At 54.4% G+C, this 21,871-nt stretch overlaps 3 protein-coding genes across 6 annotated transcripts; 1 reads left to right on the forward strand and 2 right to left on the reverse strand.

The window, feature by feature from the left end:
* The first annotated feature begins 361 nt into the window (after positions 1-361).
* Positions 362-6,863, forward strand: HSP90AB1 (heat shock protein 90 alpha family class B member 1). The gene is made up of 12 exons (XM_025890441.2): positions 362-474; positions 1,927-2,073; positions 2,368-2,574; positions 2,681-2,840; positions 2,983-3,116; positions 3,233-3,541; positions 3,960-4,125; positions 4,895-5,085; positions 5,198-5,345; positions 5,486-5,754; positions 6,035-6,368; positions 6,485-6,863. Exons 2-12 carry the CDS (start codon positions 1,927-1,929, stop codon positions 6,592-6,594), a joined length of 2,175 nt encoding a protein of 724 aa, XP_025746226.1. The 5' UTR covers positions 362-474; the 3' UTR covers positions 6,595-6,863.
* Positions 6,864-7,125: 262 nt separating this feature from the next.
* SLC35B2 (solute carrier family 35 member B2) lies at positions 7,126-11,035 on the reverse strand. 4 transcript variants are annotated; one of them, XM_073905018.1, is made up of 4 exons: positions 10,978-11,035; positions 9,697-9,890; positions 9,352-9,506; positions 7,126-8,676 (listed from the first exon to the last, which is right to left on the reverse strand). In XM_073905018.1, exons 2-4 carry the CDS (start codon positions 9,806-9,808, stop codon positions 7,738-7,740), a joined length of 1,206 nt encoding a protein of 401 aa, XP_073761119.1. In that variant the 5' UTR covers positions 9,809-9,890; positions 10,978-11,035; the 3' UTR covers positions 7,126-7,737. The 4 variants fall into 4 exon arrangements, with proteins under 4 accessions (XP_073761119.1, XP_025746227.1, XP_025746228.1 ...); XM_025890442.2 differs by lacking the exon at positions 10,978-11,035 and adding an exon at positions 10,403-10,541; XM_025890443.2 differs by lacking the exon at positions 10,978-11,035 and adding an exon at positions 10,229-10,345.
* A 672-nt stretch (positions 11,036-11,707) lies between these two features.
* On the reverse strand, positions 11,708-18,800 carry NFKBIE (NFKB inhibitor epsilon). The gene is made up of 6 exons (XM_025890491.2): positions 18,187-18,800; positions 15,645-15,747; positions 14,712-14,934; positions 13,578-13,666; positions 13,176-13,415; positions 11,708-12,302 (listed from the first exon to the last, which is right to left on the reverse strand). Exons 1-6 carry the CDS (start codon positions 18,549-18,551, stop codon positions 12,237-12,239), a joined length of 1,086 nt encoding a protein of 361 aa, XP_025746276.1. The 5' UTR covers positions 18,552-18,800; the 3' UTR covers positions 11,708-12,236.
* Positions 18,801-21,871: the final 3,071 nt, after the last annotated feature.

Below are 21,871 nucleotides of genomic sequence, written 5' to 3' on the forward strand. Positions count from 1 at the left end.
CAAGCCACGACTCTTGGGTCTGAAGGCGCTTGCCTCACAGGTTTATAGGAAGGTCACTGGCATCCGCGCCCCTAGATCCCCCGTTTATGTCATATGAGTATTCTCAATCTTTAGTTCTTGGAGAGGGCTCATGCCTTGATGTGCGGAGACGGGGTCCCGAAAAGGAACACTTGCGCGTGCTCGTAAGGCGGAGACTGAGAAGTGCTGCTCCCGCCATTCCCCGCCCCCTCCCCTATTTTGGACCATGACGTCAAGGTGGGCGGGCAGCGGCAGGTGCAGGGCTGACAGGCATCTTCCTTTAAGGCGGAGGGATTCGGGGGCGGGCAGCTGGTCTGTGCTTCGCCGTATATAGACCGACTGGGGGCGCCCAGCCGCTCTCTTGAGTCACCCCCGCGCAGGCTTGCTGCGGATACGTAGCCGGACGCAGTCCCTACCCACCGTCGTCTGTAGTGCTTGCAGCTCTTCTTCTTTAAGGTAAGGTCGGAGTTCCCTTCAGATTTTTCTGTGTGGAATGCTCTTTTGAGTTGCTTTCGTTCCTCGTTTCCATCCCAAAGCCTAGATTTTGTTGTGTTGGAGCGGCCTCTGGGATAGGACGACTCCAAATTTCGTTTGGGGGGGGGGGGGGAGGGGTTTTGCGAGTTAGGCTTGTTTTTTCATCCGTGTCCGGGTGGCGGGGCTTTCCCCGGGCGGCGGCTGACCGTGGGGGAGGTGGGCCGTGGAGTGGGTTTGGGGTAGTGGGCAGCTGCACGTGGTGTCCGCGCCGGCCCGGGACGCTGCCATGTTTGCCCCTCCACTTCCGGACGCGGCTACGGGGCGCCGGAGAGTCCCCAAGGGTTGTAGGTGTGCGCGCTGGACGTGACTCAGCACAGCCTGGTGTTGGCCTGGCTTTGCCATCTGCCCTGTGGGAAGCGTTTTTCAAGTGTTTTCGGTTTTTTTTCGGTGAGGTTTTTCGGCGAGGAACGTTGACGACCGGCTCTGGCCCATGGTGCTTCCTTCTTCCTTCCAGATCTTTCTTGCAGTTTCGGGTTGGGGGGAGGGAAAAGGAGGGGACAGGCTCTGGAAGATTCGTGGGCCCTCTCCTCCTCCGCCCCTCCCAAAGAGCTGAGATTGTTCTGGAAGCTTCTGGAGCCCGGCGCCCCGCCCTGGTGCCCGGATGCTGGGGCGGAGGGAGGCTGCGCGGTGGCGCCCCCTCCTCGCGTGGCTCTGGCCGACGCATGTCCGGCAGTGACGAGGGTCTGCCTAGCGGATTACGGCCACCATCTTAGTGGTGTTTGGTTTGGTACTATATTGTAGTCCTGTGTGTTGGGGGGGGGGTCACGATGGAGCTTTTGCTTTATCGGTTCTTTGTCTTAGTAGCTTCTTGGGCGGGTATCCACCGGTCTCAGAGGTAACCTTCCCCTATGTCCTGAGGCAGCAATCCCACATGGCCTTGATGTGGGAGATAACCCAGTGGGGGAGACTATTCCGATTTATTTCTTTTTAAACATGACACCGGTCACGTTGGGCTATTTTTCCTACCAAAAGAGGTAATAGAACTGTAGTCAGTGGTTTTCTCCTTCAAACACCTGGAAACCTTTTCGTGTTGGAGCCAGGATCTGCATTTGCAAGAAGCTACCCAGTAATGCTGAGACTTTTGGGTCCCATGGACCACTTAGAGTATTTAGGCTCCAAGATAATGGTTCTAAAACACCTGACATTGTATATTGTGTTAAAGAAGCTTTTTAAGTTTCTTTTTCTAAATTGAGTTCCTACTAAGGGTACAGGCTGAAATACTTGAAGAGGTTTCGCAGTTTTTCAGGAATACGTTTAGTACCCAGCTTAGAGCAGTTTGAACTAAATCTCAGAGTCTTCGTTGAGACTGGGGTGAACCAGTGTTAAATATGGGCCATGGTGTTCTTTTGTAATTCTTGACTGTTCTTATTTTAGATGCCTGAGGAAGTGCACCATGGAGAGGAGGAGGTGGAGACTTTTGCCTTCCAGGCAGAAATTGCCCAACTCATGTCCCTCATTATCAATACCTTCTATTCCAACAAGGAAATTTTCCTTCGGGAGTTAATCAGTAATGCTTCTGATGTGAGTGCTTGGGGCACCTTCATTTGTCTTATTTGTTTTCAGCACTCAGGAAAAGGGAGAAGGGTGGTTTGGCATTTTGTGGGGCTGCTGTTGGAGGGGATAAAACTGCTGTTCTTAAAGTTTGCTTTATTCTATGGGGATAGGTGGGATATTATAACTGTAATTATGCGGTTCTTAAATCTCCAGTTGGGGTGGTAATCAGAACTTGAGGCTACTTGGAAGTGACAGTTTTCTTTTGCATGAAGAGATGAGCTTTAGGAAGCACAAAGGTAAAATCGAAATTTGTATTTTTAGGCCTTGGACAAGATTCGTTATGAGAGCCTGACAGACCCTTCCAAGTTGGACAGTGGTAAAGAGCTGAAAATTGACATCATCCCCAACCCCCAGGAGCGCACCCTGACTCTAGTGGACACAGGCATTGGCATGACCAAAGCCGATCTTATAAATAATTTGGGAACCATTGCCAAGTCCGGAACTAAAGCATTCATGGAGGCTCTTCAGGTATGTGGTATTTTAGCTACACGTGCACTATTCATTTTTGTGGATCTTCTTTGGTTTGCTGTGGTGTTTTTTCAAACTTGTGTTTGACTTTAAAACTTTCTGGCAGGCTGGTGCAGACATCTCCATGATCGGACAGTTTGGCGTTGGCTTTTATTCTGCCTACCTGGTGGCAGAGAAGGTGGTGGTTATCACAAAGCACAATGATGATGAGCAGTATGCCTGGGAGTCTTCTGCTGGGGGCTCCTTCACTGTACGTGCAGACCATGGTAAGTTGACTTTCTTGTTAGGTTGTCTGGGTTAGGATTCTGGGGAAATCTGTAATAGAGATCTTAAGCATGTTTTCTATCAAGGAGTTATTTCTCATTACAGTTCTGTGTCCTTATGCTGTATTGTGATTGACTTTTTTAGGTGAGCCCATTGGCCGGGGTACTAAAGTGATTCTCCATCTTAAAGAAGACCAGACAGAGTATTTAGAGGAGAGACGTGTCAAAGAAGTGGTGAAGAAGCACTCGCAGTTCATAGGTTATCCCATCACCCTTTATGTGAGTGTGGACTGGGAATCCTGACATGTATGATGTCTGCTGCTCAGGAGAATGGGATGGTCCCCAGTTTTTTGGTGTTATGTATTGTGAAAACTATTGGTTTTTTGTGTTTTCAGTTGGAGAAGGAACGAGAGAAAGAAATCAGTGATGATGAGGCAGAGGAGGAGAAAGGGGAGAAAGAGGAAGAAGATAAAGATGATGAGGAGAAGCCCAAGATTGAAGATGTGGGTTCAGATGAGGAGGATGATAGTGGGAAGGACAAGAAAAAGAAAACAAAGAAGATTAAGGAGAAATACATAGATCAGGAAGAACTGAACAAGACCAAGCCCATTTGGACCAGAAACCCTGATGACATTACCCAGGAGGAATATGGAGAGTTTTACAAGAGTCTTACTAATGACTGGGAAGACCACTTGGCAGTCAAGGTGAGAAGCCTTGTGTGTTGACTCAATAGGAAAAGCAGGCAGAAGGGTGTTGGTGGTAGTAGACAAGTGGAACTTGCCCACCTGGCTAGTAGGTGGGAACTGAATGCCATGGAGCCACGTCCGTTCACTTATTGATGACCCTTCCAGGGTGAAGAAAGGACATCCTTCCCAGTGACCTCACTTAGTCTCCATGGCAGGTTCTTGATGAGACTGTTTTCTCATTGATCTAAGGGTTACACGTAGCTGTCCCATTGTAGTTTAATTCAGGGTATAAGTGCTTAATTTGTTCAGTAGCTGTCCCATGGCATCTTTTCTATCCTTGGGGAAGATCTTGTTGTAAACAATTTAATGAAATGATGTTGAGAGGAAACATCTCTGTCTTGAAATACACTAGTGGCTTACCTTGGATCTCTTTCAGCATTTCTCTGTAGAAGGTCAGCTGGAATTCAGGGCATTGCTGTTTATCCCCCGTCGGGCCCCTTTTGACCTCTTTGAGAACAAAAAGAAAAAGAACAACATCAAACTCTACGTTCGCCGTGTGTTCATCATGGACAGCTGTGATGAATTGATACCAGAGTATCTCAGTGAGTGTTGCCTTGGTCTCATGTAGTTAGTTGGGTACAGTCTCCTGTGAAGCCCACTCAGCATTCTCAAAGTGAGGTCTTGTTTTGAAAAAAGTCTTCACTGTAGATAACATGGCAAGTGAGGGTTCTGTGAGAAAATGGGTCCTATTGAGGGTCGCCTGGGTGGCTCAGTTGTTGAGTGTCTGCCTTTGGCTCGGGTCATGATCCCGGCGTCCTGGGATCTAGCCCTGCATCGGGCTCCCTGCTACGTGGGAAGCCTGCTTCTCCCTCTCCCATTCCCCCTGCTTGTGTTCTCTCTCCTGCTCTCACTCTGTCAAATAAAATCTTAAAAAAGAATATGGGTCCTATTGAATTTAGGTAACCTTATTTTATTATTTTTTTAATTAAAAAAAAATTTTTTTTTAAAGATTTTATTTATTTATTCATGAGAGACAGAGAGAGAGAGAGGCAGAGGGAGAAGCAGGCTCCCAAGGAGCAGGGAGCCCAATGCGGGACCCGATCCCAGGACTCTGGGATCATGACCCGAGCTGAAGGCAGATGCTTAACCATCTGAGCCACCCAGGCGCCCTATTTTTTAAATTTTTTAAAAGATTTTCTTTGTTAGTGTGAGCACAAGCAGGGGGAGCGGCAGGCAGGGGGAGAGATGTGGGACTCAGTCCCAGGAACCCCGATCATGATCTTAGCCAGAGGCAGACACTTAGCAGCTGAGCCACCCAGGCATCCCTGCCCTGTCTGTGTTTAACTCTGCTTTATGCCTGGTTGATTGCAGACTTCATCCGTGGTGTGGTTGATTCCGAGGACCTGCCATTGAATATCTCCCGAGAAATGCTCCAGCAGAGCAAAATCTTGAAGGTCATTCGCAAAAATATTGTGAAGAAGTGCCTTGAGCTCTTCTCTGAACTGGCAGAAGACAAGGAGAACTATAAGAAATTCTATGAGGCGTTCTCTAAAAACCTAAAGGTATAGACACAAAAAACAGTTATTTAATAATTACGGTGGAGGGTTATTTTTCATTCACATAGAGGGTAGCAGATTATTTACAAGTAAGGTGGTTTTCTTTCCACCCTTGAAGCTTGGAATCCATGAGGACTCTACTAACCGGCGCCGCCTTTCTGAGCTGCTGCGTTACCACACTTCCCAGTCTGGGGATGAGATGACTTCTCTTTCAGAATATGTGTCCCGCATGAAAGAGACCCAGAAGTCCATCTATTACATCACTGGTGCGTTGGAGCTTGGGTCTGATCAAAGCCTCTCGTGAGGTGTGAGGAGGGGAGGGAGGGCGTTTGGGCATCCCTGGGAACTGGCCGGGGTGTGGGGGGGGTTGTGCGTTCTGACCCCTGAGTCACACTCAATCCTACAGGTGAGAGCAAGGAGCAGGTTGCCAACTCCGCTTTTGTGGAGCGAGTGCGGAAGCGGGGCTTCGAGGTAGTGTATATGACGGAGCCTATCGACGAGTACTGCGTGCAGCAGCTCAAGGAGTTTGATGGGAAGAGTCTGGTCTCGGTTACCAAGGAGGGCCTGGAGCTGCCTGAGGATGAAGAGGAGAAGAAGAAAATGGAGGAGAGCAAGGCCAAGTTCGAGAACCTCTGCAAACTCATGAAAGAAATCTTGGATAAGAAGGTTGAGAAGGTAAACAATTCTGGGACTAGGATGTATTTTGTAAACAAGTGCTTTTAGGGCTGCTTCCTTCAGAATCATGCGGCGCCACACAGTAAATAGTTTTAAGGAGCCTAATTGGTTTAGAGCTTCCTTGCCTTGTCTTTACCAGACAGTTTAAGGTTGGTATTTCTGTAATGCTGGACAGATTCCTGCTCGCTCTTCAGAGAAGAGAACCTAACATATGGTCATTTTAGCCTGGAAATGGTAATCTGATTTACCATCAACGTAAAGTTTTTATGACTGTCCACAGGTGACAATCTCCAACAGGCTAGTATCTTCACCCTGCTGCATTGTGACTAGCACCTATGGCTGGACGGCCAACATGGAGCGGATCATGAAAGCCCAGGCCCTTCGGGACAACTCTACGATGGGCTATATGATGGCCAAGAAGCACCTGGAGATCAACCCTGACCACCCCATCGTGGAAACGCTGCGGCAGAAGGCGGAGGCGGACAAGAATGACAAGGCAGTCAAGGACCTGGTGGTGCTGCTGTTTGAAACAGCTCTGCTCTCCTCTGGCTTCTCACTTGAGGATCCCCAGACTCACTCCAACCGCATCTACCGCATGATCAAGCTAGGCCTGGGTAAGTCCTTTTGTTACCAGGGCCAGGCAAGAAACTGGGGAGCTGGTCTCACAGGGACAAATTGGACTTTGTGGTATCTGGATCAAAGTTGACTTGCCATTTTTTTCTATTTCTAGGCATTGATGAAGATGAAGTGACTGCAGAGGAACCCAGTGCTGCTGTTCCTGATGAGATCCCCCCCCTTGAGGGTGATGAGGATGCCTCTCGCATGGAAGAAGTAGATTAGTTCCATCTGCAGACCTTGTGCCCTCTGTATAGTGTCCCCATGGCTCCCCAGCAGCCCCGAGCGACCCCGGTTCACCTGGTTCCCTCTGCTGATGTCTAGTGGTTTTTTTTTTGTTTTTTTTTTCTCCTGTCTTTGAGGCAGGAAAGAAGGCCCTCAAGCCCTATCCCTTCCGATATTTGACGGGGTTTGGATATGTGTTGTGGGTGTTTTTTTGTTTATTTTGTTCCGAGATTAAAGTATGCAAAATAAAGAAGATACAGTTTTATACAGTTATGCTCTCCCTTGTAAAGTGGATCTCATGCTGTCTTTCGAGTTTCCTTAGCTTCTCTATCCCAAATTGAACCTACTGTTACTCTGAGGATTGGTATTTCTGGTATACTGAAAGCTAGGGTCACCTGTAGCCACTTCGCACTTTTGAAATCACCCAGCATTGACAATAAAGGGTAGCTTCAAACTACCATGTATAATAAATACCCTTTCAGTCCCCTTCCTAAAGCATATGCTTCAGTGAGCCAAAACACAGGACTTAAGTCCATTGCAGCAATTTAATTTAATAAAATAAAATTATAAGAGCAAAATTACATTTCCAAAGTACCAAAACCTGCAACTGGCTCTTGGAGCAGAGCCTAGGGATCCAGGAGCAGAGGGTGGTGTCACTGGGCAGGGCTCTCCCATCCCCCTCTTCCAGCTCAGCACCATCTTTCACGGACTCCTGGGAAAGCAGCACTTGGAGCCTACAACACTTGTGCTTTTCTCCCGAGAATAAGAACTGTATGTCTCTGGGAGGGAGTCTGCAAGGGTGGGCTACTCAGGGTAGGGGACAAGCACAGGTGAGGTGTTGGTGGAGTCCACAGGGCAAGACTTCCGGGGAACGTGGGGCTGGGGGCTTTGGAAGGTGCTTCTGTCTTCTCTGCACCCCTCCACGCCGAGGACAGTCCTCAGAAGAATCCCTACTGGTGAACGGGTGATTTAAGGCAAAGGGGAAGGCTGCCTCTTGGACTCAACCCCAGCTTGCAGAGCTGGTTGGTGATACTGAGAAAAAACCCTGCATTCTGCCCTCAAGCCAACCGCCTCCGAAGTTACAGTAGGAGAGGGAAGTCGGTATGGTGAGGGTCGACTGTTCCACTTCACCCCTTGGGCCCCTCAAACTTTCTGCACAGGAGACTCGACAGGCACAGCCTTCTTAACCCGTTGCTTTAGACGGCCCCGAGCATAGACTCTGAGCAGGAGGGCGGCAAAGACCACAGCCACCCCCAGGCCCCCCACCACAGTGATCGTGTGGCCATAGAGCAGGCAGGAGAGGAGGATGGCGAAGGCCTGGCGGAGGGTCATGATGATGGTAAACATGGCAGCCCCAAACTGCCCAATGGTGTAGAAGATGAAGAGCTGACCACATGCGGAGCAGACCGAGAGCAGCAGGGCATGTGCGGCAAATTCACTGTGTCGCCCCATGAAGCGCGTTCCCTCCAGCAGGGCCCCCTGCTCTAGCAGGGAGCCCATAGTGAAGAGGCAGGAGAAAAGGTTGACCCCGAACATCATCTGCACAGAAGACATCTTACAGGCAAACAGGGCGTCCTGCCAGTTTGAGGTGAAGCTGTCAAAGGCAATGTAGCCTGCCAGCAAGATGAGGCCTGACAGCGTGGTGGCGGGGGAGCTGCGGGGCTCGGGGCCACTGGACAGCAGAAACATGCTGACCCCAATGGAGATGAGGCCAGCTGTCAGGTATTCCCAGTGTTCGTAGCTGCGCCGAGACACCAACCTGCCCATCAGCATGACCGGGATCACCTTGGAGGCCTTGGCCAGCACCTGGGTGGGGAAGCTGACAAACTTGAGCGCTTCATACTGACACCAGCTGCTAAGCACATTTGACAGGCTGGCAAAGGAGTACCGGTACATGGGTGCCCCGTGGCGGGGCTGCTTGCAGAGGATGCAGTAGAGGCCGGCGACGATCAGTGCCAGCACTCGGTTCATGAGCACCAGGAACTGTGAGTCTGTGAAGCGCTCACCTGGTGACGTGGCAGTAGCCCCATAGCTGCGGGTCATCACTCTTTCCTGCAGCACTCCCCAAGTCAGATAAGACACCTGGGTGGGGGAGGACGGGGGAGAAGATAAGCAAGAGAAGGGAAAGATGAGCCAAAAAGCATCCAGACAACCTCCCTCTTCCTCAGATGTCTAAATGATTTAAAGGACAGCGTACATATTTTGGTCCCTCTGTAGTAACTAGAAGTTTCCTCTCCCCTCCCAAGCCTGCATTCACCTCGGAGAGAATCAAGTGTGTGTGAAACACAAGTGCTTTAGGACTGTCCAGACCCTGTGTGCCCCACACAAGGTTATGTTAAAGCTGACTCCATCCCAGGTATCTTCCTGTCTATTCTCAATTCAGGGAGTAAAAAGATGGGACACCTGTTCCGCAGGCAGAGAACTAGCAGTGCCCACTCCAAAGTGCCAAGGGCTCAGCATCTTGGCTCCTTCTCACATGGAGTGGGGGGAGGGCTGAATGGCTTCCCCAAACTTCGATCAGTGGGTTAACATATCCGAGACACCTCCCTGCAGGGGGAAGTGTAGTAACAGCCCAGAAGACATCACAGACAAAAGGAAAGACAGCATGTCCTCCAACCACTTCTAAGAAGATGATGGTACAGCGTGCCCCTGGGAGGAGGGGGCCACGAACACACTAGGCCAGGAAACTGTTGGGACCATGCAGTCCCTGTCCACCGGGACCCAACCCAGGAAGAGAAGCAGAGCCCGCCGGCCTACCTGGAGCCCCGCAGCACAGAAGAGCAGCTTCAGGGCTTGCCAAGTGGGAGTGGTCTCTGCCGGTTCCGTTCGGGAAGCCAGAGGAACCTCGTCAGAGGCCTTGGGCTCATTGCCAAACACACAAGTTTTCACCAGGGGGAAGCAGAGACCTCTGCCTAAAAAAGGCACACAAGGTCAAGATCTCATCATCTCTCCAGCACCTCATCTTCCCCAGAGCAGCCAGCTACCCTGCTGTCAGGCCTACAGGTCTCCCTCCCACCCTTTCCAAGCCACATCCCTATTTGGACTGCAGGTCAGCACTCATAAAACGGACCGAGCACACTAACCCACCCTTTCCGCACACACCTGTCTCCAGGTAGTTCTTCCGCCTGAAGTACTGCACCATCAGGTAGCCGGGTACCATAAAGCTGGCATAGCCAGCAGCATTCACCAAAAATCGGAAGAACCACAGCTGCATCCATGACTCTGAAGGGGCTTCGGGGGTCTCCCCACCTGCCCCCAGGGAGGGGAGCGCAGCCAGCACCACCACTGCCCACCACCTGAGGGTCAGCGAACGTAAGGATTAGGGTGCAGTTCCTAGTGCACTCGGCCCTCCAGAGGGGACTACACTGGAGAAGGGCCCGGAGTCTCCCCGCCCCCCTCAGCTGCAGCCCAGCCCGGACAAAGAGCCTCTCTCTCTCCTGGGGGGTGGGGGGAGGCGGGGGCGGCGCGGGCCAGGCAGGGCTCCCTCCCTCCCCGGGGGCGGACCCGCCCCTCTGACCACACAGGTTCCCTCTGTTCCCTCCAGCGCTCGCCGGCCGCTCGGGGCACAGGGGGCGCCCCCTCCTCCCACCCCGCCTTCCAGGGTTCCCAACTCCTCCGCCCGACACTCCCAGACCCTCGCCAGGAGCACAAGTCCACGCGGCGCCCCGCTCTCCCTGCCGGCTCCGGGCCCCAGCGGTCCGCCGCCCGGCGGCTGGGACCCCACCCCGGCCCCGCCGTGCCCAGCAGCGGCAGTCACGTGGCCCGGGGGCTCGGTCACGTGGGCCCGCCGCTCCCCTAGCCCCCCCACCTGGCGTCCATGGTCCGGGCCGCGTGGGGCGGAGGGGGGCCGGGGAATGCGGTCCCCGGGCCGCGCGCTCCCTCCGCTTTCGCCTCCAGCAGCGGCCAGTGAGCGAGCGGCTAGCGGAAGTGCCCCGCTCTTCCCGCCCCACTCCCCGCGGCCGCCCCTCCGCCCCCAGCCGCGACCACGCAGCGCCCCGGGCCGCCGGCGGGCCACAGCGCCCCCGCGTGGCCCGGAGGGAGACGCGGCTCGGGAGCCGGGAGCAGGGCTGCCCCGGGAGGGGCGCGGGGCGCGGGTGGGGAGGGAGGGAGAGAGAGGCGGGAAGTCCCCAGGCCGCGCACCCCGACCCCGCCTCGCCATCGCCCTTAGCCTTCACAACCAACCCGGGAGGTTAGTGGTGCCCCCTGCCATCTTGGGACGGGGACATTGAGGTTCTGCGTCCCAAGCACTTCCTCTTACGTTACCCCTTTCCCGATTTCTGACGGGAAGATCTTCCTTTCTCCGCTGAGCGGCAGTTCTGTCCCCCAACAACCCATGACCTTCGAGGCTCTGCATGACCTGGCCCTTCCACCTCGTGCACTCACCCACCCTCTGCGGAGTCCCACCGGCCTGCCCTCAGGTCCTCTAGTTCACCAAAGGCCTTCCCCCGAAGGCTCTCCCCACATTCCTTACTCGTCCTTCTGCCCAGGCGGCGAGGACACGCCTCAGAGACCTCCCCTGACTAGCCAAAGTAAGGCCCTCCACCAGCTTGTGTTCTCCTCACTTTATTTTTCCTTCACAGCATCCACTGCAACTTGTAATTACATATTTATTTGGATGTTTCTGATTTCAATGGCTGTCTCATTCGCTAGACTGTAAGATCCACGTGGCCAGAGATTGTGTTGGTTTATTCCCCCATAGCCATATTGACCATATTCACCTAACAGGGACTTCAAACTTGTGGAATGAAAGGAAAAACACACAAAGCCATAGCTCCCTTTCGTTACCCTCCATAGGCTCCCTCTTCTCTCTAGGCCCCTCCAGGGCAGTGATGAGCACCCCCCTCCCGCAGGGGGTGGGGGGCGGTCTTCTCATTTCACCTCCTCTTTATCCCTGTTTCCACAGAAAGGGCAAGAGTTGGTTATGGACAGAGAGGCCAGAGGACTGTTAGCGCCCCCCCCCCCCCCCCCCCCCCCATGCACCTAGCAAGGTCCTACCCTGCTCAGGTGGCAATTTCCTTCTCTCTGTCTCTACCATAAAGTCACAAGGCAGGCCTATCTAAAAATCCCTAGTGTACATGGACATGTGCGTGCACAAAACAACGCTGGTGGAAACTTTTTAAAGGTCTCTGCTGTTTTAGTGTCATGTTATTGAAACTTCCCCTTCCCCAAAGGCTCAGTTCAGGGCCTTCTGTGTGAAGTCTTTAAACAACAGTGTTTAAGAGTCCTCAACAGCAGTGAGATGGAACCCCTCAGGGTCCTGCTTGCTGATTTCAGTTTCTCTCCTCTCGCGCGGGAGAGTCCATGTTTTCCTACTGGTTGGCCGTTTCAGGCTGACCAGACATGGGTAGAAACAAGAGTCCCTGCCATCTTTTAGAGTCAAACAAGCTTCGCCCAGGATACCCGGGGCTTTGGGAGTCTTCAAGAATCCCCGTCCACCTAGGAAGGTCTTCCTTCCAGACTAGCCTTCTCTCACTTGTGATCCCTCCTCTCAGCTCAGGACTGTGCTGGCCCCAGGCTGTGGCCTCGGCAGTCCCCACGACACCAAGAGGGCACATTGTCTGGGCCCAAACTGCAGCAGCTATGGCTCCAGCTTCCAGATGGGAAGAGATGGAGTCTCCGGGGCCCCAGACTCTGCCCTGGCTTCAGTCGGCACACAGCAGTGGCTTCCCAGAGATCTTCAGGTCATCAAAGGGCAAAAGAGCAAAGGGCTGAGAAAGAGAATGGAGAGAAGCAAGATCAGGGCCCATGGGGAAAAGGCAGCAGTGGAGGAAGGGAGCTGGGGAGACAGACTGGGTCTTTTCCCCTCCACCAAATGACAGCTAAAGGACATCGGGGAACAAATCTTCCTACTTCCTACTAATCCCCCAAATAGACGCCCCTCTGGGCTAGGCAGAGCCCTGAAGCCTTAAACAAGCCCTCACCCTCTAAGATAATGTCAGAATAGCAGAGCTAACAAGCACCCCGGAGATGATCTAGCCCTTAGGTCTGGAGAGTTTTTTGGCAATGGGGTGGAGTACTTATGAAATATTTTCGAATATTCTTTTAAGTAAGCTCTAGGCCCAAAGTGAGGCTTGAACTCATGACCCTGAGGTCAAGAGTCACATGCTCTACTGACTGAGCCAGCTGGACGCCCCCGAATACTTTTTTACACTGAACGTTTTAAAATGGGAAAGACTGTACAGGAAATCTAGGTTCCATCTCTCTTAAAAAAACTCCAAGACTTGGAAGTGCTGGACCCACTCCTCCTCTGCGTCTCTCTGCTGAAGCCAAGTAGAGTGACCCTTGGGCATAGCCTCTGATCTCCCACAGGCCCCACCACCCTGTCTTACACCTAGTTGGCCTCACTGATCCTGTTAGAGTCCAAGTTTGAGTTCCCTGGTCTTGACCAACTAAGAAGACAGGCTGAGGGAGGGGCAGAGGCTTGCCCCAGGTCCCACAGTTGGTGAGTGGCAGAGTCGTGAATTGTGGATTACACTCCGGAATCCCAACTCCTTGGCCCTTCCAGCTGTTACAGCGCCTGCCTCTGCTATGGGTGTGGGAGGTCCTGCAGAGCAGAGCCGAGCAGAGCCTGTGCCCCTTACATCCTCAGCCAGGTCCTGGGGAGTCTCGTCCTCCACGTTCCGCAGCAGGGAGTCGGCGCCTGCCTCGCACAGAGTGGATGAGATGCTGCTGAGGCCCCGACCCGCCGCAAGGTGCAGGGGTGTGCACCCGTTGAGCATGCGGGCGTCTACCCGGGCACCAGCCTGGAGCAGGAACTGCACCAGACCCCGCTCCTGGGTCTCCACAGCCAGATGCAGCGCGGTCTTTCCACTCGTGCCCTCCTGGAGGGGAATAAGGAGGTCAGCCAAGGGGCCTCGAGATGCATCCTGCTGGGCCCTGGATAAGGAGGTGAGTGCCACCACTTCTGACTGCTGGGCAGGGGACCCGGGGCTGGATCAGGCGGTGGGGCAGGCCCCGGGCTGGGTCCTGCCTGGCCCCCTCACCTGCGTGTCAATGTCAGCTCCGTTCTGAAGCAGTAGCTCCATGAGCGGCCGGTTCCTCTGCAGGGTGGCGATGTGGAGACAGGCCAGACCTGGGATGGGGTGAGGGTGGGGGCTGCTCATCTGCATCCACTAACACTCTCTCCCCCGCCTTCAGGGACCTCCCTGCCCCTCAGCCCCAGGGGACTTACTGCCCACTCAGTGCTTCTGATCACAGGACTGTTATAACACAAACCCAAAAAACCCCCTCAAAAGTCTGAGGGGAAAGGAACTCAAAGTTTCCACCTTTTCAGAGTCATGTTATTGAAACTTTCATGCTTCAGGGGTTAGGTGGCTGAGTGACACCCCACATACAGGCGCACCCTCCCCCCCACACCCCTCCCCCATTCTCTCTCTCCCTCCCCCCCCACCTCTCTCAAACTCTACCCGCCTTCAAGCCCTGTCCCAAAACCACCTTCTTCACAGCTCTCCAGGATCCCCAGGCCCCAGCCCCTCCCCAGGGTCCACCTCCTGCCCTGGGCTCCCCTAACCTTTCTGCTGACTCCTCTCTGGCATGGAACCCCCTCTGCCTCCAGACCTAGATTCAGAGTGACATCCCTCACCTCCTTCAAGTCTCTGCTCAAATGTCCCTGCTCCCCGAGGGTTTCCCTGGCCATTCTCTTTCAAAATCACACCGACCCGCAACCCTGCCGTTCTAGTTCTCACTCTGCTCTACTTTTCCCACTGGACTTACTGCTTGCTAACCTGCTAGAGAACTCCCTGCTTAGCCTTACTGCTGGCCTCCATCATTCTCTGTTTTGTTCACAGACGCAAGTCCAGCTCCCAGAATAATGTCTGGCACATAGAAGGCCCTCAGTACGTTTTTGTTACGTGAATTAATGAGTTCATCTAATCTCTGTTAAACTAAATACCTTGAGGGCAAGGTTTAGCTCTCTCTTTTGCACACAGCAGGCTCTCAGTAAATTCTCAAATTCATTCATTCATTCATTCATTCATTCATTCATTCATCCATTCATCCATTCATCCATCCATTCATCCATCCATTCATTCAGCAAAGATGTACCGAGCACCTATGTGCTTGGAACGGGTCCATCTCCTCCCCCCTTGTCATCCCACGGGCCCTGAGGCCGCCCATACCTTGCCAGTTTTGCAGCTGGAGGTCCAGGGTGTGGGGTGGTCCTCGGCCTGGCTCTGGCCGCCCCTCCAGCAGGCAGCGGGCACAGGCCAGGTGCTGACGCTGACAGGCCACATGTAAGGCTGTGTCACCATGTCGATCCTGTAGCACCCGACTGGCCCCCTTCAGCACCAGGGCCCGAACTGCACCGGGCTGGTCCAGATGTACGGCCAGATGGAGTGCTGTCTGTAGGCACAAGGGCCCGGGGCTACTCTAGCATGCTCTTCCCTCTGGGAACGTGCTAGGGTGGACCCAGGAATTACGAGCTGCCAGAACCTTCTTTGAGGGCAGCTTAGTAAGGCTGTGGCCCTGGTCTTCCAAGGAAATGCTGCTAAACCCTTCCCTCTGTCACTGCCCACCAAGCTCTTGGGACCCCCATTTCTGGAGGCAGGGTGAGGGAAGTGGGCCCCTTTCTTCTTGCAGGTCCCCACAGCCCCTGGAGAAAGGACAGATGGCGGCGGGGTCTACCCCCTCCCCCTCTGGGGAGACCTCTGTTATCCCCAGGGGCCAGGTGACAAGGGAAGGTTGGAGGGAGGAAAGACAGAGGTACCAGGCAGCCTCCACCTGGTGTACTCCTCTTTTAAGGCTCCACGCAGATGCCTCCTCCCGAATTAAGCTTTCCCTGGCTGCCCCCACAGACACTAGATCCCACAGTAGCTGGTATGTGTCTCTATCACAATTCTTGTCACCGTGCTATGTAACCAGGTGTTGACATGAGCCCCCTCGCCCAGGCTCGAGCACCTTGTGGGCAGAGGCTCTGTCTTACTCATGTCTGTATCACCAGCTTCTATCCCAGCACCTGGCATCCGGTTTCCGGAGTGTGCAACCTAATGTGGCTGCTAGGAATGGGGCAGGTGTAGGTATCTGGGCAGAGGCCACCCTCTCCCCCCACCCACCTGGTAAAGGTTGTTCTGAATGTCCAGGACCTCCTGGGGCAGCAAAGCCAGACAACACAGCAGCACAGCTGGGGCCTCGTGAATCACCGCCAGGTGGACAAGCCTGGGAGGGGGAGGCAGCAGGAACAGGGTTTAGTGTCAGGGCTCGGGCCCTAGATAGTGAGCTAGGGTCCTGGGGTCCTGGGGTTAGAAGGAAGAACACATCAATCTCTAAGAAGCCACTCACAGGGTAGGTAGGTGTAGGAAGTGAGAGTTCGGGCCAGGAAGTCAGGGTTGGTGAGGGAAGCCAGGATCCTGGGGCTGCGAGCTCCAAGTTCCCATCTCTGGCCTTGGCAGAGTGGGAGCGTGGGCAGGGTGCTGATGGGACACGGTCCTTCCTGTTCAGCCTGCCCACACCCCACTCCCCTCTGGCCCCAGGGCCCTGGCAGGCCGGCTAGAGCTCAAAGCCAAACTGAAAGCTGCTGGGGTAGCACAGAGGTGGTTTCCGGGCCTGAGCTCCCCACCTCCGCCAACCCCAACAGGGAGGACTCAGAGGGCAGGAGTGGGGTTACCCCCACTCACAGCGACTCAATGTTACACATTCCAGGGGCGAGAAAACAGCAGCTCCTGGAAGAGGAGCCAGGAGCCAGCGAGGCATCCCGTCTTGCTGCCCTTCACAGGGGGATCGAGAGGGTCAGTCTGCAGACAGCGCAGGCGGGGTGGGGCCTGACCAGAGGCCCTTCACTCAGCCTCCGCTTCCAAGGGGAGGTCTGTGCAGTGCAGAAAATGTGCGGCTCTTGGGGGCCAAAGAGCCTTAGCCTCTTGCTAAGGTAGGAGGGGGCAGCTGGGAGGGGAAGTTCCAGTCCTGGGGTTTCCCCACATCAGGTGGGGAAAATGAAAGCCAGAGCTGGAGGGTCTAGGCCAGATCAGCTGCCTTGGGGCATGAACTGCCCTGAGGGGTAGTTTGGCTAAAGGCATATCTGGGCTGGGGAGGGGGCTGCTCAGGCAGGAGGGGGGCAGGCTTGGTGGCAGGCGGCAGGAGAGAGTGACGGAGGGAGGGCGGGAGGAACCGCTCTGGAAATCCCCTCGGCCAGAGCCTGTTCTCTAGGTCACATTCCTGCAGCCACCTCCCTCTCTCCCTGTCTCCCCTCCTCCCACTTCCTCTTCCCACTTCCATAAGTCCCATAGGCCAGACACCCTTGAGGGAAGAGAGTGCCCCCTCCCCTCTAGGGACCTCCTGGGGAGTCTTGACACCTTTTCTCCACCCCACCCCACCTCCACAGTCTAGACACAACACCTGTCTCTAACTAGGTAAAGGCTGCAGACAGAGAGAGAGAGAGAGAGAGAGAGAGAGAGAGAGGCTAACAAAGGACAGCAGTGTCAGAAGTCTTCAATCCCTAGGTCAAAGGTCAGTCATAGGTGTTCCACATGGAGCCCCCCCCCCAGTCTTGGTTCTGGGCCTGAGGGCTGCTGATCTGGGCAGGTCACAGAAAGGCCTGGGGTCATTCCTCTCCCACCCACGCGGTCCACAGGCTATCTTTGTCAAAGGCAACCCAGGATTAGGACCCTCCCATCTCCAAAAAGCAGGTGAGGACAGACACCTCCGGCCTCCTCTACCGTCCTTACCCCCATTCATTCCAGCGTCCCCGATCTGGGACCCCAGCCCACTCCACTCTGTTTCTCACCTCCCAATCCTCACCTGACAGTGTTTCTTCTTCCTAAGGGGCAAATCTTCAGCTGGCCAGTCCCTCCCACACAAACTGCTTCTTACTTCAACTGCCTGCCCCCCAGCCCAGTCCCCACCAAACTTCACCTGGGCCTGGGGGAGGAAGAGTAAAGTAAAGGGATCAGACAGGACAAGTGAGGGGGACTTGGGGGGCTCAGGAGGTGGAGGGTGTCGGTAAAGCTGACTCCAGCCCTCACTTCCCCTTTTGCAGCAGAGAAGGAAGTAAGCTGGGCAACCAGCCGCCTGTCTGTCTGCTGGGGCAAGAGTGCCCCAGCCTGGCTCACCCCCTCTTTCTCAGGGCTAGCCTCAGCTCTGCACCCTGGCAGTACCCACATCCTTCGCTTCATAACCCCCATTGGCAACCTGTGATTGGCACCTTTTGTTCCTTGAGACAGGGTGTTCTGAGGTCAGGGGCTGGGAATCCCAGATATTGAGCAAACAAGGATGCCCTCTCCCCCAGCGAGAAAAAAAGAAAACAAAAACCCTGGACTGGTCAGGGGAATTTTCCCTTCCAAGGGTGGGTTATTGGTAGCTTTCCAAGCTGCTAGTTGGGGTTCCAGGTATCTGGTAAGGGCCCTGTCAGCTCTGCCCACCTCCCAAAGGGAGGGCAGAGAGATGATGCCAGGGCCCCTGGTCCGGGTCTGGCCAGAGCTCAAAAGAGGGCTGAGAGTTAAGTCTGGAGTTTGGAAGAGAGAGTGGGGACTGCCCCTTCCAGCGCGGGTGTCTTGAGGGATCCTCACAGCGTGGGTTTCCCGGCCTGTTTCTGAAGATCCTGGCAGGCCGGGAGTTAGCATCAATTGGAAGGGGTCCCTGTCTCAGCCTAGACCCCATACTCACGTGTCTCCATCTTCGGAGATGTAAGTGAGTGCTTCCAGCTGCTGAGGGCTCAGGGCCCCCGCGGCGGCGAGCGGCGAGCGTGGGGCTGGGTTCTCGGTCTCCGTGCCCCCCAACAAGGGCAGGGGCTCGGTGAGCGACGAGGAACCATAGGTGGAGTCAGCTCGCTCCCCATCTGTGTCTTCCTTCTGTGGCTCCTCGGCTCTTCCCGGAGGATGAGTCCAGGGCTGGGGGCCGCCGCCATCCGAGGGCCCAGAGGCTGGGGTCGGGGTGGGCTCGGGCAGGGAGCGCAGAGAGCGCAGAGACTCGATGCCCGAGTCATACTGGCTCTCATCTGTCTCGTCCGGCCCCTTCCGCGCCTCCGACATGCCAGCGGTGCCGGCCCGCGGGGGCCAGGTCCGAGTAGGATCCGGCTCCGGGCTCCGCCGCGCCGCCTTTCCGGGTTGCAGGTCCGCCCTGCAGAGCTGGCGCTCGGCCGGCAGTGGCCTCCTTCCCGGGCTGCGGGAGCCCCAGGGGTCGGCGAGAAGCGCAGGCGAGCCTCGGAGCGGGGAAGGCTTCCACGGCAGCGGCTACTCCGCGCAGCTGGACTGCCCAGTCGGACTCGCTCGCTCGCCCCGCCCCTCAGGCCCCGCCCCCGACAGGCGCTTCCGGACCGAGGCCCCGCCCTCCGGAATCCCCCTTACCCCGCCCTCTGCGTTGGCTTCGACTCAGGGGTTACCCGGTCCTGAGTCACTCATGCGTTAATTCACCCACTCATTCATTCATTCACCCACTCATTCATTCATTCATTCATTCATTCACCCATTCATTCATTCGTCCATCCATCCATGCATTCATATTTTCCCCTTCCTTCTTTGCATTCATTAATTCCAAGCATTTTCTTTCCTTCCTTCCTTTCTTCCAGCTCTCCCTTTTTTCCATCCACTCATTCGTTTTTATTTTTTATTTTTTAAATATTTTTATTTATTTATTTGACACAGAGGGAGAGAGCACACATAAGCAGGGGGAGGGGGAGAGGGAGAAGCAGGCTCCCCATCCAGCAGGGAGGCCAAATGGGGGCTTGATTCCAGGACCCCCGGATCATGACCTGAGCCGAAGGCAGCGGCTTAGGCGACTGAACCGCCCAGGCGCCCCTTTTCGTTTGTTTTTAAAGGAATATTTCTTAATCGTCTGCACAGGCTGGGCATCTTGCAGGGAAAGCACTGCTTCCTATCTCCTACCCATTTCTCTCAATTTCTGTGGTTTTCTCATCTATCGGTGCCCGGGCGTTTGGGCAGGGAAAGAAAGGGGATACTTACTGTCTTTAAAGGACCAGTTCTCCTTTTGGGTCCTGGATAGAGGGTCTCCTGCAGCAACTTCCCAGATCACATAGAATTGGGCACAAGGATTTTTTTTTTTTAAGATTTTATTTATTTATTCGACAGACAGAGAGACACAGGAGAGAGGGAACACAAGCAGGGGAAGTGGGAGAGGGAGAAGCAGACTTCCCGCTGAGCAGGGAGCCCGATGTGGGGCTCGTTCCCAGGACCCCGAGATCACGACCTGAGCTGAAGGCAGATGCTTAACGACTGAGCCACCAGGCGCCCCAAGGATGTTTTTTGTTTGTTTGTTTGGTTTTTTTTGAAAGTGAGTTTTCTCAGGCAAGCTGTTGTCTTAAAAAAAATGCAGAGTGGTCATGTTTTTTTGTTGTCTGAAAAAGCAGAGTGGTCATTCTTCACAGGGATGAAACACTGGCTCTGGGCAGTTACAACATCTGGTTACTCCTAGTGGTCAGGGAAGTTTAGTTCCTCATGGTGGGGCCAGGATGGGGAGGCCCCAGACATGCTGGGCCATGCTCTGCTGAGGTCTCCACCACAGCCACAGCCCCAATGCCAGCACATCTTTCCTCCTTCCCTGTCCCTGCTTTCCCTGGGTCTAAAGGGCCTAGGGAGGTTATAGGCAAACTCCACCCACATGGTGAGCCCCAACCTGTGCCCCATGATTCATCTTCTACCCCAAGTCCCATCAACTCTGCACCCTGGCAGTACCCACATCCTTCGCTTCATAACCCCCACTGGCAACCTGTGATTGGCACCTTTTGACAACCCAGGGGCATCAATGACCTTAGAAGATCATCCCCAAAGGAACATCTCCCTTTTCTAGCTCTGGCATTGGGGGAAGGAAGCTGGAGTGAGTGTAGACAGCTACGAACCAGCTTTTCTACTGCCCTCCTCCATGTAACCTCATTTTATTCATCCATCTATTCCTCTGTTTGACAAACATGTGTGGGGCTTTTCCTATATGCCTGACATTGGTCTTTCTGCTGGAAGCAAAACCAAGTATCATAGTAATGGTAATAACCAACAACCACTAATCCTACCCCCATTCAAAAACGTCCCATGGTCCCAGCCTTCAAAAATCTCCCTGGCAATGATAATACAGAGTGCTTGTACTAAGACAGGAGGGAGAGCAGGGTGCCGTGGGGGCACACAGCGGGGTCGACTACCTAGTGGAGTGAGGGGAAGGGAAGAGGGCTGGGGAGAAGAGAGGTACCTAGTGTGTGTGTGCTTGGAGGGGTGAGTCAAGAGAGAAGAGTGGTGGGCAGACGGGAGGAGAGGCCCCACTGCTCTTCATCCCTGTGGAGAGCCAGAGTGGAGAGGATGTATTGAGCATGAGGCAGTTAGAAGCCACGAGGGGAAAGCCCAAGGAAATTGAGGCATCTCCTTCCTTGAGGTCAGTGTGATTTCAGATGTTCTCAACTTCCTCCCCTGACATGTTCCTCTCTCATCCTCAAAGACTAGAGCAAAAATACAGTCAGGAACTCAAGACCCACACTACACGGGCTCAGATCTGGCACTATCACATCCCCATCTTAAAGTTGGGAAGCTGTGACCCGGAGAGGTGAGTTGAACTGCCCAAGATCAAACCAGTCAGGAAGGACAGGGCCAGGTTCTCCTGTCCCTAATCCAAAACTTTGAAAAACATTTTCAATGAAACTTTGTTTCCTTCATGAAGGTCTAAGGAGTTGGGGTGTCTGAACCCACCGCAGGGACACAAGAACTCAGGAGTATGCAGTGACCACCCTTTCCTTCAGACAGAGGCTGAATTTAAGGAAAAACCTATCCCAATTCAATCCCATGTCTTGCTTGGAACCCCAACAGGTGTGTAGCAGCCCCTGTTCTGGCCACATGAGGTCAGCATTGAGTCACTCGCGGCTTCCAGACCCTGCCTGCACTCTTGACAGGAAGCCCTTCTGGGGACACTTCAGAATGGAGAGAGGGACCATACAGTGCCATTTGGAAGGGTGACCTGGGGACTCTGACTCGGGCCTCAGCATGGTCAGGGCCCTTTGTTTCCTCGGCCCCTCCAGTCCTCTTCTCTCTCCACTGTTTTCTTCTGGTTCCCTTTGTAGTGCCCCCACTCCCAGCTTCCACCCGCCCCAGCCAGGCTCCTCTTCAGGAAACAGGCCCCGTTGCCATGGTGACCAGCTGGTCAGCTGGCTCCTTCCTCGCCCCCTCCCTTCACCCCTCTTTCCCCTGAGCTTCCAAGGAAGGGTGATGTGTGTGAATGGAGAAGGGGGAGGGTTGTCAGGGGTCCTTTATTTCTTGGGAGCTCTGGGGTTGGTCAAAAGGAGTTGGGTCAGCTCTCTTCCAAAGCCCCCCTGAGGTGGAGCCAGGCAGGCAGTAGGCGTGGGGAACAGGAGCAAGAT

Source organism: Callorhinus ursinus, unplaced genomic scaffold, assembly GCF_003265705.2.
Source record: "Callorhinus ursinus isolate GAN/ISIS: 27379988/994484 unplaced genomic scaffold, GSC_fseal_2.0 scaffold22, whole genome shotgun sequence".
In the NCBI taxonomy this organism is placed as follows: Eukaryota; Metazoa; Chordata; class Mammalia; order Carnivora; family Otariidae; genus Callorhinus; species Callorhinus ursinus.